At 38.8% G+C, this 15322-nt stretch overlaps 1 protein-coding gene across 8 annotated transcripts in view; it reads right to left on the minus strand.

The window, feature by feature from the left end:
- ptprma (protein tyrosine phosphatase receptor type Ma) overlaps positions 1–15322 on the minus strand; it is a 156587-nt gene that overhangs the window by 43868 nt on the left and 97397 nt on the right. For all 8 annotated transcript variants that reach the window (XM_065258927.2, XM_065258928.2, XM_065258930.2 and 5 more), the window contains exons 12-13: positions 6726–6999; positions 1263–1299 (exon numbers count right to left, since the gene is read on the minus strand). In XM_065258927.2, the coding sequence (XP_065114999.1) occupies positions 1263–1299; positions 6726–6999 (311 nt within the window). The remainder of the gene's footprint in view (positions 1–1262; positions 1300–6725; positions 7000–15322) is intronic.

Here is a 15322-nt window from a genome sequence, read left to right on the forward strand (position 1 = left end):
AGCGTCACCCTTCACATATCAATATTGTTTCACGTTAACATTGTATCATTCTGTATCAACTCAAGATAGAGGAATAGCTGATCCTGAGCTGTACAATCTGTCAAGCGGCTATTATTTTGACACATAAAGAAGAAACAATGCATGGAGATGCATTACTGAATCTATGGAGAGTACAACTCATGGTTGCTTAGCAACGGCAGACGCTACGGGAGCGCTTTGGAAAGAAGGAAGAAAGCATCGCGGTCACGTTTTTTTTTTTGTGCACATTTTTTAAACAATTGTTTTGAATTATACTGAAACCCACCAATATACTATTATAACAATCTCACAGCGCATGGTAGGTTCATAGATTACTACTAAATATCAGATTCACTACAGATGAAATCAGTGAGGTTTTGTACTTTTAGGAGGTAGACCTATAAAGACTGTCTCACATGATGTACTGTACACCGGGGTAAAACTGAACTGCATCAGATGGGTTTCCTGCTCCCAATTGTCTTGAAAAGTAAAAGCACAGTCTCTCATTTGCATAAAACAGGCTTGACACCATTAGAGAAGTGGCATGTCGACAGGAAAATAGATTATGTACCATCTGTGCTCAATTAAATCTCAAACAGCACACGGATCTGTGTGGAGAAACGCTCAAAGTCTCGTAATGGTCCACATGAGGTCAGAAACTACAGCACAACACGCGCTTCTGGACTGTGATACATAAAGTCGTCTGGGTTTCATTGGAGTCATTTTCCATCTGTTGTGATGTGTGATGTTTCCCTACAGAGCTCTGTAACGCCGTGCATCCGCATCCAAGCGCTCATTTCTGCATCCTCACGACACATCTTTAATTGCAGTTTCATGACTAGAGAATGACACTATATTTACCACAATCTGAATAAATCTGATGTACAATACTGTCCAAGTGTGCGGTGTGCAGTCAATAGATCGACACTAAACAGTTTTTTTTAGGATGTGTAGTGTGCACAGTTTACTGTAAGCACACGACACATTCATTTACTAAACTATACAGCGTGTAGGTTGGTTCACACCATAATGGACAAATTATTAAGATGATAACTGGATACCTGTTGAACATGCTCATGTGACAGTGTAGTACACTAATGCTCTCACAGAAATAGTGTGTACTGTGCAGTATTTAGTAAGTAGTAAGCAAGTGTTTGATTGTGGTTATTTGTGAGGTATCTGAGTAAGCATGTTGTTGAAGTAATCTGCCGTGTTGTTAGAGAACATGTTTCAATCAGACTCACCTTTAGTAGCCACACGAACACAATCGATTTTAGTTTCCTGTGAGAGAGAAAGAAAGAGACAGCATTATTTTTCTGTTATATAAGATTGTAACATTATGATCTCTCAGGACTTTTCTTCAGCAATGCAATGTTCTCTTTAAAGGATTTCATTTGTGTTCATTCATCTTCAGTATGAAAATGAGTCTGTGAGAATTACACACGGCTGGTTTAACTGTAAGACAAGAGACGGCATCACAGTCGATACAAATACAAACTACTGTACATACATTCACATTTCTGCATTTATTTTATTAGTGTGTTTGTTCCATAGAGACTCATGACCTGTGTCTGACAATCAAATGTTCATGTGGCTCAACTGGTAGATCACTGAAAAATCTGCAGAATCTGCATTTCAAATAATAACTTTTTAAGGTTTACAAGGCTTAAAATGAATACACCAAACCCATGAGTCCTTGTATATGAATATATATATATATATGTATGTATATTTCATAGCAGAATAAACAGCTTGTCATTATGAATTTAGCATGCACGGAGTTTTCCATGGAAATCTGCAGGCTTGGATTCCTTTTGGGCCTGGCCATGTGTTTAATCCCTGGAAATGAACATACTAATAAAATGTATAACTATTATTGTAAAAGCATCTATCAATTGCAAACATGCAGATGTACAGCTGTATGTAATGCTCAGATGATTGTGTGTGTGTTTGCGTGAGTGTTTAGGAGCCGGACTGTAACATGTTATAAATATGTTTTAGATTGAGAGATAGCAGACAGTCAGACAGACACGTCATGTTTCTATCACACACCTCTGATGGTTGTGAAAGAGAATGAGGCTCTACTGCTGATCTGAGAATACGACTGACAGACACAGATTTAACCAAACTGAAGGATCAAAACCAAACCAAACAGAGACTGAAGTCATGAATAATCATGTGAGCTTCCCTTAAATCCCTCAATCTTTATTACACACATGATGTGTCACTGCATTAGTAAGCAGGTGTAAGATTGGGGGTTGTGAGGTACTGACTACAGAAGAATCAACACAACTAACTAACTAACTAAACTAACAGCCAATGTTGAGTTATCAGCACTGTTGAATGACAAGACATGAATGTTTAATTTATAATATCTGAAAAACTCTTCATATATTTCTAAAATTTCTTCCTGTATTTCTGTCATGTTATCAACATTTATCCAGAATAGAATGACATCTGCTACATCTTTATATTTTTGCCAATCCAATAATGCACTGCTAGCAGGGTTAAGGTGATATTTGAGAGTTGTGTATATTACAGTTCACACAGACTCCTGTGAGAATAGGGCAGGAAAAACACAAGTGCGGTACTAAAATACTTAATTTGTGTACAAATACCTCCTAAAAATTCTCAATAGACGTTGACACCGAGCAATAAGTACACTATGAATTATTTCACATTCACACTTATTGGATGCAAATATCAAATACTTTTATACAAAATGACTTACAATGCATTCAACCTATGGATCAATTGAGTTACAGGAACTTTTGATCCAGAAAAATGGAAACATTTTGTGAAATAAAAAAACCCTTTTACACTTTTTATCTAGTACACCTGACAGTGAATTAAGTCCCTGATACAGAACACAGAAACCTGTAAGACGCTTTACAAGATCCTGAAAGTCTTTATGTAGAAACGTTTGTTTGTTATGTCTGCTGACAAACAGCAAAAGGCCAGGAGAAGTTTGATTTAAATCACAGCTCATGAAGCGGCGGGGCTGACGGCTGTTTTCTCTAATAAGCTTCCTTCTGGAGCAGCGGTTAGTTGACCTTCCATGAGATCTGCAGGGAGCTGTGAGCAAATGTCGGGGGTCTCACAACAACAACTTACACAAACATGAGCACATACACACACTCAACACATATTTACTGAAGAAACACAGACAGATCCACAGACAGACAGACAGATGCAGAGACAGACAGACAGATGCACAGAGAGACAGACAGATGCAGAAACAGACAGACAGACAGATGCAGAGACAAACAGACAGACAGACAGACAAAGAGACAGACAGATGCACAATCAGATGCACACACAGACAGGCAGATGCAGAGACAGACAGACAGATGCAGAGACAGCTGCAGACAGACAGATGCAGAAACAAACAAACAGACAGATGAAGAGACAGATGCAGAAACAGACAGACAGACAGACAGACAGACAGACAGACAAAGAGACAAAGAGACAGACAGATGCACAATCAGATGCACATACAGATACACACACAGACAGACAGATGCAGAGGCAGACAGACAGATGCAGAAACAAACAGAGAGACCGACAGACAGACAGACAAAAAGACAGACAGACAGACAAAGAGACAGACAGATGCACAATCAGATGCACATACAGATACACACACACAGACAGACAGATGCAGAGACAGACAGACAGATGCAGAAACAAACAGACAGACCGACAGACAGACAGACAGACAAAGAGACAGACAGATGCACAATCAGATGCACACCCAGACAGACAGATGCAGAGATAGACAGACAAATGCAGAAACAAACAAACAGACAGACAAAGAGACAGACAGACAGATGCAGAAACAAACAGACAGACAAACGAAGAGACAGAGACAGACAGACAGATGCACAGAAAGATGCAGAGACAGACAGACAGACAGATGCACAGACAGATGTAGTTGAATATTATATAAGTGTAAAGTGTAGACAGACAGACAGACAGTTGAATATTGTATAAGTGTAGACAGACAGACAGACAGACAGACAGTTGAATATTGTATAAGTGTAAAGTGTAGACAGACAGACAGACAGTTGAATATTGTATAAGTGTAGACAGACAGACAGACAGACAGACAGTTGAATATTGTATAAGTGTAAAGTGTAGACAGACAGACAGACAGTTGAATATTGTATAAGTGTAGACAGACAGACAGACAGACAGACAGTTGAATATTGTATAAGTGTAAAGTGTAGACAGACAGACAGACAGTTGAATATTGTATAAGTGTAGACAGACAGACAGACAGACAGTTGAATATTGTATAAGTGTAAAGTGTAGACAGACAGACAGACAGTTGAATATTGTATAAGTGTAGACAGACAGACAGACAGACAGACAGACAGTTGAATATTGTATAAGTGTAAAGTGTAGACAGACAGACAGACAGTTGAATATTGTATAAGTGTAGACAGACAGACAGACAGACAGTTGAATATTGTATAAGTGTAAAGTGTAGACAGACAGACAGACAGTTGAATATTGTATAAGTGTAGACAGACAGACAGACAGACAGACAGACAGTTGAATATTGTATAAGTGTAAAGTGTAGACAGACAGACAGACAGTTGAATATTGTATAAGTGTAGACAGACAGACAGACAGACAGTTGAATATTGTATAAGTGTAAAGTGTAGACAGACAGACAGACAGACAGACAGTTGAATATTGTATAAGTGTAGACAGACAGACAGACAGTTGAATATTGTATAAGTGTAAAGTGTAGACAGACAGACAGACAGTTGAATATTGTATAAGTGTAGACAGACAGACAGACAGACAGTTGAATATTGTATAAGTGTAGACAGACAGACAGACAGACAGTTGAATATTGTATAAGTGTAAAGTGTAGACAGACAGACAGACAGTTGAATATTGTATAAGTGTAGACAGACAGACAGACAGACAGACAGACAGTTGAATATTGTATAAGTGTAAAGTGTAGACAGACAGACAGACAGTTGAATATTGTATAAGTGTAAAGTGTAGACAGACAGACAGACAGTTGAATATTGTATAAGTGTAAAGTGTAGACAGACAGACAGACAGTTGAATATTGTATAAGTGTAAAGTGTAGACAGACAGACAGACAGTTGAATATTGTATAAGTGTAAAGTGTAGAGTGTATACAGACAGACAGACAGACAGACAGACAGTTGAATATTGTATAAGTGTAAAGTGTAGACAGACAGACAGTTGAATATTGTATAAGTGTAAAGTGTAGACAGACAGACAGACAGTTGAATATTGTATAAGTGTAAAGTGTAGAGTGTATACAGACAGACAGACAGACAGACAGACAGTTGAATATTGTATAAGTGTAAAGTGTAGACAGACAGACAGACAGACAGTTGAATATTGTATAAGTGTAAAGTGTAGAGTGTATACAGACAGACAGACAGACAGACAGACAGTTGAATATTGTATAAGTGTAAAGTGTAGACAGACAGACAGACAGACAGTTGAATATTGTATAAGTGTAAAGTGTATACAGATGAGTTAATAAGAGAGAAGCTGAATCTCCCCACAGGCCCAGTGGCTTCAATTAGACACAGTGAATTATCTGAAGCTCCTCTCTCACCCGCACACAAATAAAGGATCGACTTTTCATTAGGGTCAATTTGCATATTAAAAAGAGTGATGGCTGATCATTCTAATTTCCAATTAGATTCGAGTGTTAATAATGCATCAGTGAATAGCGGCTAAGTACCGGCCCTTAAAGCACATGTTTATATATTTGACTCTGACTACACTTCTGTTTCATTGGCTGTAAATTCTGTCTTTTAAATGACATTCACTTGCATTTCTTCACCTTCTGCAGACTTTAGGAACCAGCGTCTTTCTTCATTCATTTACAGTACTGACTAATAAACTGTGAGATTATAACACAACTTTATGTGTTCATTTGTTAAATACTTTAATGTATCGCTCTGTTTATTCAGTTCAATTCCTGCAGATCTTTCACCAAAATGGGCATAAAAGAAAGAAAGAAAGTACAGATTCTGCCTCGGCCGTTAATAAGCATCTTTAAAAATACAAGCAAAACTCGGCTCGTGATTCGACCTTGCCAAAACATTCGACCACTTTGTTGTGAAGAGAAAAAAGGAGCAAAATAAATGTGGAACATCTTAAAGGAAATAATTGGAGCGGGAGGCAAATAGAGAAGCGGTTAAACCGAAGGTCACCAGAGTCTCGCCTGAGTTCGGTGTGGACAGACTTTTGTTTTTCTCTAAATTACCGTCACCGGGGAGAAGAGAAACCGCTCGCTGTAATTTGTGGCGTTCTGCTAATTGGGAGCAATTAAAGAAGAGCAGCGTGTGATGAGAAGAAAACTGGAACGATTATATGAAAAGAATAAGAGAGGATGAGAATCTACTGAGAGCAGACGCAGGTCACAAGAGATTCATCAAAGATATCTCATGAGAAACGTGTTAGTCTGAAGAAATGTCATTGCTTTAATTGCATGACACACACAAACAGATAAAGTTACACGTGAAGACAAAAGAAGAAGTATGAGTTGGGTTTCAAATGATCACTAATTGTGTTTCTGTCATATTGATACACATATCCTGTATGCGTTCACCTTTACTGTTTCTCAGTTTGCTCAAACACTTACAGTACATCAGAGACAGAAGCTCTTGAGGAAATATAAAGATGTAGTTTTGAGTTCTCACCCCGTTGGCCTTGCTGACTGCCTGATAGTAGATGCTGTAGCTCTTGTGTGGCAGCAGAGGAAGATTCCAGTAACCGTCGTACGTCCGGTTGTCTCCCACTGTAAAGGGCAGCGACGCTTGAATCCGTGAGGCCGGGAATTCTGCTGCAAAGTAATACTGCGAGTTGAGTACGGATGCGTTCTGGAAGTGGATGGGGATTGGATAACACCTCAGAATCTCTGCAGCTCTCTGTGAACGTCGAGGACGCTCCTCTTCAACCACCACCTGATACACACTGCACAACACACAACACACATATACATCAAAGATCATTATACCATTTTACTTTGATATACTTTCACATATACTGTACAACACTTGCTTTGGATATGATTTAAAGGTGCAGTGTGTAATTTGTAGAAGGATCTCTTGACAGAAATGCAAAATAATATACAAAGCTAAACTATCAGGGGTGTATTAAGACTTTTCATAATGAACCGTTGTGCGTCTATATTGCCTTAGAATGAAACGTTTTATCTACATACACCGAGGGTCCCCTTACATGGAAGCCGCCATATTGTGCAGCCATGTTTCTACAGAAGCCCTACGAACAAACCTTTTTACTAAATTGTCATGTTTGACCGGTGGCGGCTACCTTAGCTTCTCTATGCATTTCAAAAGCAAGAGGTGAGCAGCGGACTGAGCCATTTGTTGCAATTCGCAACCTCACCACTAGATGCCACTAAAATTGACACACTGCACCTTTAAACATACAAGTTTTGTTTTCATGGTACAATCCCTCCATGTTTTTTTGAAGCCATATTTCAAGTCTTATCAAATAAAAGCTCAAAGCTACATTGCCATCATGGCTTCAGTCAAAGTCTGATTGGTGGATTTAGCCCCAGCTCGATGTTTGCTTCACAGGACGGCGAGTCTTTAAACCGTGTGATCCGCCGGCGGTCAACTGTAGACACGCACCGGAGCCGAGCGACCAGCCGTCGGGTTCAGATCTCGGCTGAGAGTCGTCCTCTGAACAGATTTAATTAACTGACTGAATCCGGCAGCCCGAGGCCTGCAAGTAACCGGCACCGCACCGAGAAGACCAACATCTCATTTATAGTGCTGATAGGAGAGCGCCGTATCCCAGCTGCAGCAGGATTTAAACAGGCTCTTGTACTAAACCACCCTCGCCTTGATATTTCCAAACATTAAAACACTGAACTCTGACACACACACACACACTATGATGAGTCTTGAATTTCAGTGTGTGCACCTAGAAAACCCTGAAATGAAAACAACAGCACCAGGGCGAAATTACAACATGAGCCGCACTCACGGGCGACCGGGGGCTCGGCACGCTCCATACGCCGAGGGAATAATGGAATAGGAAAAGAAGGATGGACGGAAAGCTTTTTTCTCCAATTCGCCGGGCGGATGGAGACCGGCGGGGCTCAGAAACCTCACAGAGGATATCAGCTGTCTGAGACTCGCAGAGACAAATTAAATGGAGGTGAAATTACTAGCAGGCGGTGCTGTGGGTCCCTTTATTAGAGCTAAGACCAGCAGAAGCTCACAGATCCTACAGCAGAACATTTCAAATCAAACTCTCTCGCCCGCTCGCTGTCAGAGACAAATTAGCCTTACAAGTACCCAGAGCGAGACTCTATTTGCTCTTTAATATTTCAAACGCCTAAAGGTCACAGAGCTCTTTTATCTCATCTCTATTTCAGTCAGACAGAGCAGAGACGACCGAATCCTGCTTCAGAAGAGACACAACATCTTCCAATCATACAACAAATAAAAGACTACGGTTTGCCAACACCGATGCTATCAGATGATAACTTGGCTTTCTGTATAAACACAAGAGTTCATGTTTGCATCCTCCGTTCACGACGAGAAGCGACCGCCTTCACATCAGCTGACAATTCTGCAATTAAAATGTGTGATTGCTGCAATTAGCTGCAGATTATCCCTGAGTGAATAAGACTGATTGATAATTGAATTAAGAAGGTTTTAGGTTAATCAGACACGGATGGATTATTTCACAAAGGTTAATAGAATCAATAAATTCTGTTGCTCCTTCACTAATCATCTACAAGGTGTTTCACATTATATCTCATGAAATTCAGCTCAGATCCTTCAACGGAAGAAGGTCAAACATCTACATCTAATATAAAACTACATCACCTTTATACTGAGGACTAAATGTTTTATGACACACAATGTTTTGTCTGCCCTGCATCTGCTCTACTGTCAGACTGAATATATGAATATACTTATTTACATACATGAGATTAAACTTCATTTATTACATCATCATATGGTGGGATTAGTCATTTAAAGGTTATGAATGTTTATATGTAAAGATTTACATTTAACTACATTTATATTTTAATTTATCAGCTGTTGATCCTGAACTCAGAATTTGATATTTGTTCATTTATTGTACAAACTTAACACATTTATTAAATCACCTGACTCAGTATCAATAAACATGACGACTCATTTGCGATTGATAAACAAATATTTACAAAAATATTTTATAAGTTAATAAGCCAAAAATATCAGAAACGGCACTACTTATTTTCTCATTATAAAAACACATTTCCAGGACTATTCCAGGCCTGAACATTTTAACATTTTGAAATCCAGTAAAGATTAGATGTGTGATAAATGATGTGGAAATATCTGAGATTCAATATGTTTTAAATATTCACCTTTGATGTTTAGCGTGTGTCACGGCACAGAGCAGCGTAGCGACTATTTAACAGTAAAAACTGATGTCATGAAATATTCATTTCAGTCCGAGAGACTTCAGTGAAAAGAACAAAGGCCGGCAGAACTTAAGTGTGTGTCAGTCCAGATTAATTCAGCTCAAACACGACACAGACCATTTCTAAAGATTTACAACCAGCTTAAAGGCCACCCATTACTTTAAAGCTATGAGACCGCTGTGATCTACAGTCCTTCTATCAGATACGAGATATGACTTCAGTCCTGCTTTAATACTTCATACGGACAGATTTCATCACAGGTAAAATCAATCCATCACTCAAATCATGCACAACACAGCACTTCTGGATAAAAACACACATAACAGCATCTCATTATACTTCATTAAAGGACATTTCTACTATTTCTCTAGGAATATTCAAATGTTTCTCTGTATTTGTGAGATGGTTTATACTTTATAGTTTCATATTCATTGTGTTTGCACATGGCCTGTCTGTAAAATAAAAGCTTTAGCTAAACTCTGACGTAAATGTACAAAATGTTTTAGTTTTTTAAATTAGCAACTAACACTAAAGTGAGATCAAAATACAGTACCACTTATTTTATAACATTCATATTTTGTACATTTCATTGTTTTGAGTTTTGAAATTGTCTGAGTTTTTAATCTCTGCTGTTCTCTAAAGCACCTGACATACAGACGTGAGACTCTAATTGGGCTTTTCACACTACGCTTAACCCCAGGTTATCTTCTTTCTAAAGCTCACTTTTAACCTTAGGTTAAGAAGCATTTTGCATTTTTTAGAAGTGTGGTTATCCCTGAAATTATATTTGCTTTTTAAAAAATCTCATTTGCCACTGCTAGGGCTTTTCACACTGTAAATAAATAAGCCCGGCTTATTCTAAACACCACAGAATCCTGGGTTATCTGTTTCACACTGTTCATACTTAACCAGGGGTTAAAAGATAACCATGGGTATTCATAATCTAACGTTTCAAACTGTGCATTCATAAACCCAAGGTTAATTTGAATATTTGCCGTGTCAACAGCCATGATTGGATAAAAAGCTATGTCAAACTGAATGAATTAAAACCCTGCCTTGAAGCATGTTTATAATCCTGGGTTAAGCGTGAAACGCTCCTTAACCTAGGGTTAAAAGTGGGCTTACTGTGGATATCCCAGGGTTAAGTGCAGTGTGAAAAGGTTTAACTTTATAACTTTTATTGATGTTTTCCAAATGTATAAAGATTTCAACAACTTTTGTTTTCATTCAAATTTACATTGTGTGTTGATTTATGTCACTTTTAATGGTTTCAATATGAATCCAGTATATCTTGTGTGCCTATGTGAGAGTAGGTACACCATTATAAAAAGTGTAAGAAATGCTGAGCTAGACGCCCTAATCTCCCTCACATCCATCACCTTCCCTCATTCCCTCGACACATTCAGACTTCCAGGATCAGTGACCTTGGAAACTCTTCCTCTAATTACCGTGGAAAGAACAGAAGTCATGGCAACATGAAGCCGGGCGAGCGCTATGTGTGCTTACGGTCATTATAAAGCACATCAGGATGTTTTCTGAAGTGATCACGAACCCAATGCAACCTACATCAACAACAACAAATACCTGTTCAATGAGCAGAAGAGCTCAGGGCTGTGAATGCACTCAACGCTCTCTCCAATCCCAATTAAACTTCCACACGGAGCTGCCGCTTCGCTCACGGATTCATCCGTTCATGTGACCGTTTACCAATTATAGGCCTTTTCTACTGACTGCTGGTGAACTGTGACACTGGGATTTATTCTTTACCGGCTCACAAACAGAAATGTGCTGGAGATCTTCCTCATTCAGAGTCATCACATGTGTGTCCTATACAAGAAGATCAGAGTAGCTGGACACCAGAGATTTTTTCTGACTGTTTTCTTGAAAGCCTGCTGAGTGCATGAACACTTCTACACAAATTTACTTTGCTTAACTCACTGTTCCTACACTGCCACAAGTACTGGGAAAAACAAACATGTATGTATTTCAAATGTATTTAGTATGTCAAATATTTAAGTATCATCTTGACATGAACATTATGAACATGTTTGGAGGCATAAATGGCATGCAATGTCTGGAAATAATGACAGCAGAGAAAATATCTTCTTGCACATTTGCATTTTACATTTTACAATGAATAATCATGTCATTTTTACAAAAATATTTTTACAAGAACAATATAATCTAAAATAATCTCAGTCACTGCTAACTGTTTATGTAGTGAACTAAATATCTCATATCTAAAACTACAGAACATAACACATTGTTACACATTCCCTTTCCCTGATTTCCCTGATGTCCATCTACAGGAGCCAAAAGTGATGGAGTCAAAATAAGATTTTTATTATTATTTAGAAACTTAATTTAGTTTTGTCATGTGTTCATAAGAAAACTCAATCATGTGGTGTAACCTGGACTTTTGTATGCGGTCATGGATTTGTGCGTGCAGGCATCAGTGTGACTGCTGCGTCGCTTTTACACGCGTGAATTGAGTAACTAGGTTGCATAAAGACATGTTTTTTTTTTGTAAATGAATACACTAGTTAACTACTTAAACTTGAGATTTATACTGGGGCACAGCAGATTTTAAAGAGGTCTAGCGACGCCCCTGCTGAACACCTCATGTGTAGATTCTTAGCATGATCTGTCTTCAATCTATTTAGTTTAGGCTTGTTTTAGGAGTGATATATATCAACTTAAGACCAATGTATTGGACGGATTGATCAGTCTCTTGTGATTTAAAAGCATCTTTAAAGTGATTGCACTCCTCTACAGATCTGGGATTTATTCTCTTTCCCATAAAACAGGAATACTCACTGAGGAACAGCTATGAATTCTGGGTAAGACTGTCTGGATTCGGGAGCAGTTTGGTTTTAGCGAAATCACATGTGTGTTCCAACAGCCCCCCACTCCATGCTTTATTATTAAAATGTAAAATATAATTCATTGTTTTGTTCATTTTATTTTGGGGGTGAATTATGACCTGGAAATATTCTTGACAGATTTCATGCTTCTGACTCAAACGATCGATTGTCTTCATTAAAATATAAATGTCTTGAAATTTCATAAAGACTAAACAGTGCTTTGATTTTTTACAGAACTTGATAATAACTTTGAAGAAAGCATTATAAAAATGACAACGGGAGGCAATAAACCAGCACAAGTGGCCCTGATGCACTTTAAGAGGAGTTTGGGAAATCAAGAGCGACTCTTTGAAGAGTTCCCACACAATCCATGCAATAATAAAAGCTGCTTACTGTGTCACACCTGCTCGCTCTCATTGAAACATCATCAATGATCTGCTCAGATACAGAGATGCTCTCTCCTGAGGTCGTGACCCAGCCCACCATTGTAATCCTCTTTATCATCTCATCTCATCACATCTCCATTACTTAAAGAAAGAAAGACGTCCACCTCTGCACAGCGGGTTTAAAACAATGCAACGCTCCTCTAGAGTGGAAAAATGGCTATTCACTGGGATAAAAAGAGCAGACCTAGATACATGACACCCCGGGGGAATGAAAGCGAGAAGGATTGTGTCCAGAAATAGACGAGAGCGCTTGCTTTTGACTGCTCTCTGTTTTACACTTGGCTGCGGTGCAAAGCAGCAGATAACATAAAGCAAAGGAGCGCTTTACATGAAACGCTTGATAGCGTCACAAATCGCTTCCAATGCGGGCGGTGGTGGGTGCGGAGGCGACGGCAGGCCACCGCAGGCCCGGCGTGGGAGAGAGAAACAGTATCGTCACAGGCCAAAACTGACAAACACTAATCTCTCTCGCTAACAGAGTCCATTGTGCCAGACGCTGGATTCATCTGCAAGTCTGCAGTCATCCACCATCATCTCAGTTTCTGTCAATATCCCAGCGTGAATTCAACACGCAAACGACACAGCAGTCGCGTGGACAAACACGGCCAACACGCACTCGCGTTCAATTAAGACGAGTGCTTTTATTTGTAAACCTTCTTATAGACACCGGAGAGAAATCCTTTCTCAAAGCAATCTAATCGTGTCTATCACAATAAAACATCTGCTATCTCAAACTCATTATGAAGCAGATGAGATATTGACAGTGTTTTTTATCTATATGTCTTTTCATTTCTCTCTCATTCATCCATTTGAACTGAGAGAATCTAAAAACAAAACATCAGTTACACAAACTGAACCACAAAACCAGTCCAAACACCTTCACTAAAGTGCCTCACTGGGTTTTTACCTCCCAGTTTTACTCATCTCAAATAATCTCCATGCACTGTAGTACTAAATGTAAAATTATAAGAAAGCATTGCTGTTTACTTAACTATTAATGGTAAATAAAGCTGTACTGTTTTACATTAGAATGAAGTAAAGAGACTTTACAGTAATGTGACACCTGTCCCTGTAAAAACTAGTAGCCTGTTAGCACAACACTAGTCTTCAGTGAACTCTACTATTAAGATTTTCTTCCTCAGTTTACACGTTTCAATAACCTTTCACTTCACAGACAAATTCTGCACAGTGACTTAATAATACACACACACACACACACACACACACACACACACACACACTCACAAACACATGCACACTAACACAAACAATAACACGCATGCACACACGCACAAACAAACAGTGCTGTTATTAAAGCTCACATCATTTATATGTTTAAAGACTTCATCATGCATTATGTTATATTATTGCAAATACACTTTTAAAATTAAATGTGCATGACGATTTCAGATAAATTTGTGTAAACTGTAATATTGATTGTCCAACTTTAAAAAACACAACAAAATGATGTCTATTGAATTCCCATCAGAATAATGACAGCAGGTTTGGTGATCATAAACATTGAGAATCATCTGCATCAGTACAGTAGAGATGTTAATATGTTCAATCACAGTTTATATGAGGTCACATTGACTGTTATTCAGACTCTATCTGTTATTATCTCTAATACTGTCACGTTACGGCTATACACCAAGGAGAACGCAAACGCAGACACGACTGAAATAATAAACTGAAGGTTTATTTCCACAAACACAAAAACCCACGTGGGGGTAAAACAGATAATGAACACGGTGATGAAACACGGAACTGAAAATAACACAGGAACAGGATACACAGATTCAGGAATAGGATAACACGATTCAGGCAGCCCGGATGACGGGAACAACATACACTGAATCTAGACGAACAAACGGGCACACGACAGAGAACGAGAGGGCAATATAAAGACACAACACCAATGGGGAACAGGTGAACATAATTAATTACGCAAGACACGAGTACATAAGGGAGTAGGGTAAAAGTGACGAGACACTGGGAACACGTGACACAAATACATAATGTGAAAACACGTGTCCCCACACAAAACACAATGCTGCCATGATCTTGCCCTCTGAAATCAGACCTGAATCTTACCCAAAGGTCTGGCAAGACCATGACAACGCAAGACACTGGGAACACGTGGAAGCCACATACACAATATAACTCCACGTGTCCCCAGACAGAACATAGTACTGTCATGGTCTTGCTAATTGTACTACTCAGACCTGATATTAATACAAAAGGTCTGGCAAGACCATGACAAATACACCCAACCAAATCCCTCTTTAATGTGTGATATCACGCTGACTGGTGGTAAAGAAAATCCAACCTTTACTGGTCATTTACAAAGAAGCTTTGTGTTTCTTTAAGACCTGCTAGTGCTCCATACACAAGCTTTAGTTAGATTCAGCCAATCAGAACGCTCATATCAGAAAACATCAGGAATGTCATCATCACGTCGCTCTGAATGATGCGTTCAGACATTGAGATTCCTCTTCTCTTTATCTTTGGTGAAAAGGCCAAACATGTGTGTG

This window comes from Paramisgurnus dabryanus, chromosome 22 (genome assembly GCF_030506205.2).
Source record: "Paramisgurnus dabryanus chromosome 22, PD_genome_1.1, whole genome shotgun sequence".
Lineage (NCBI taxonomy): Eukaryota > Metazoa > Chordata > Actinopteri > Cypriniformes > Cobitidae > Paramisgurnus > Paramisgurnus dabryanus.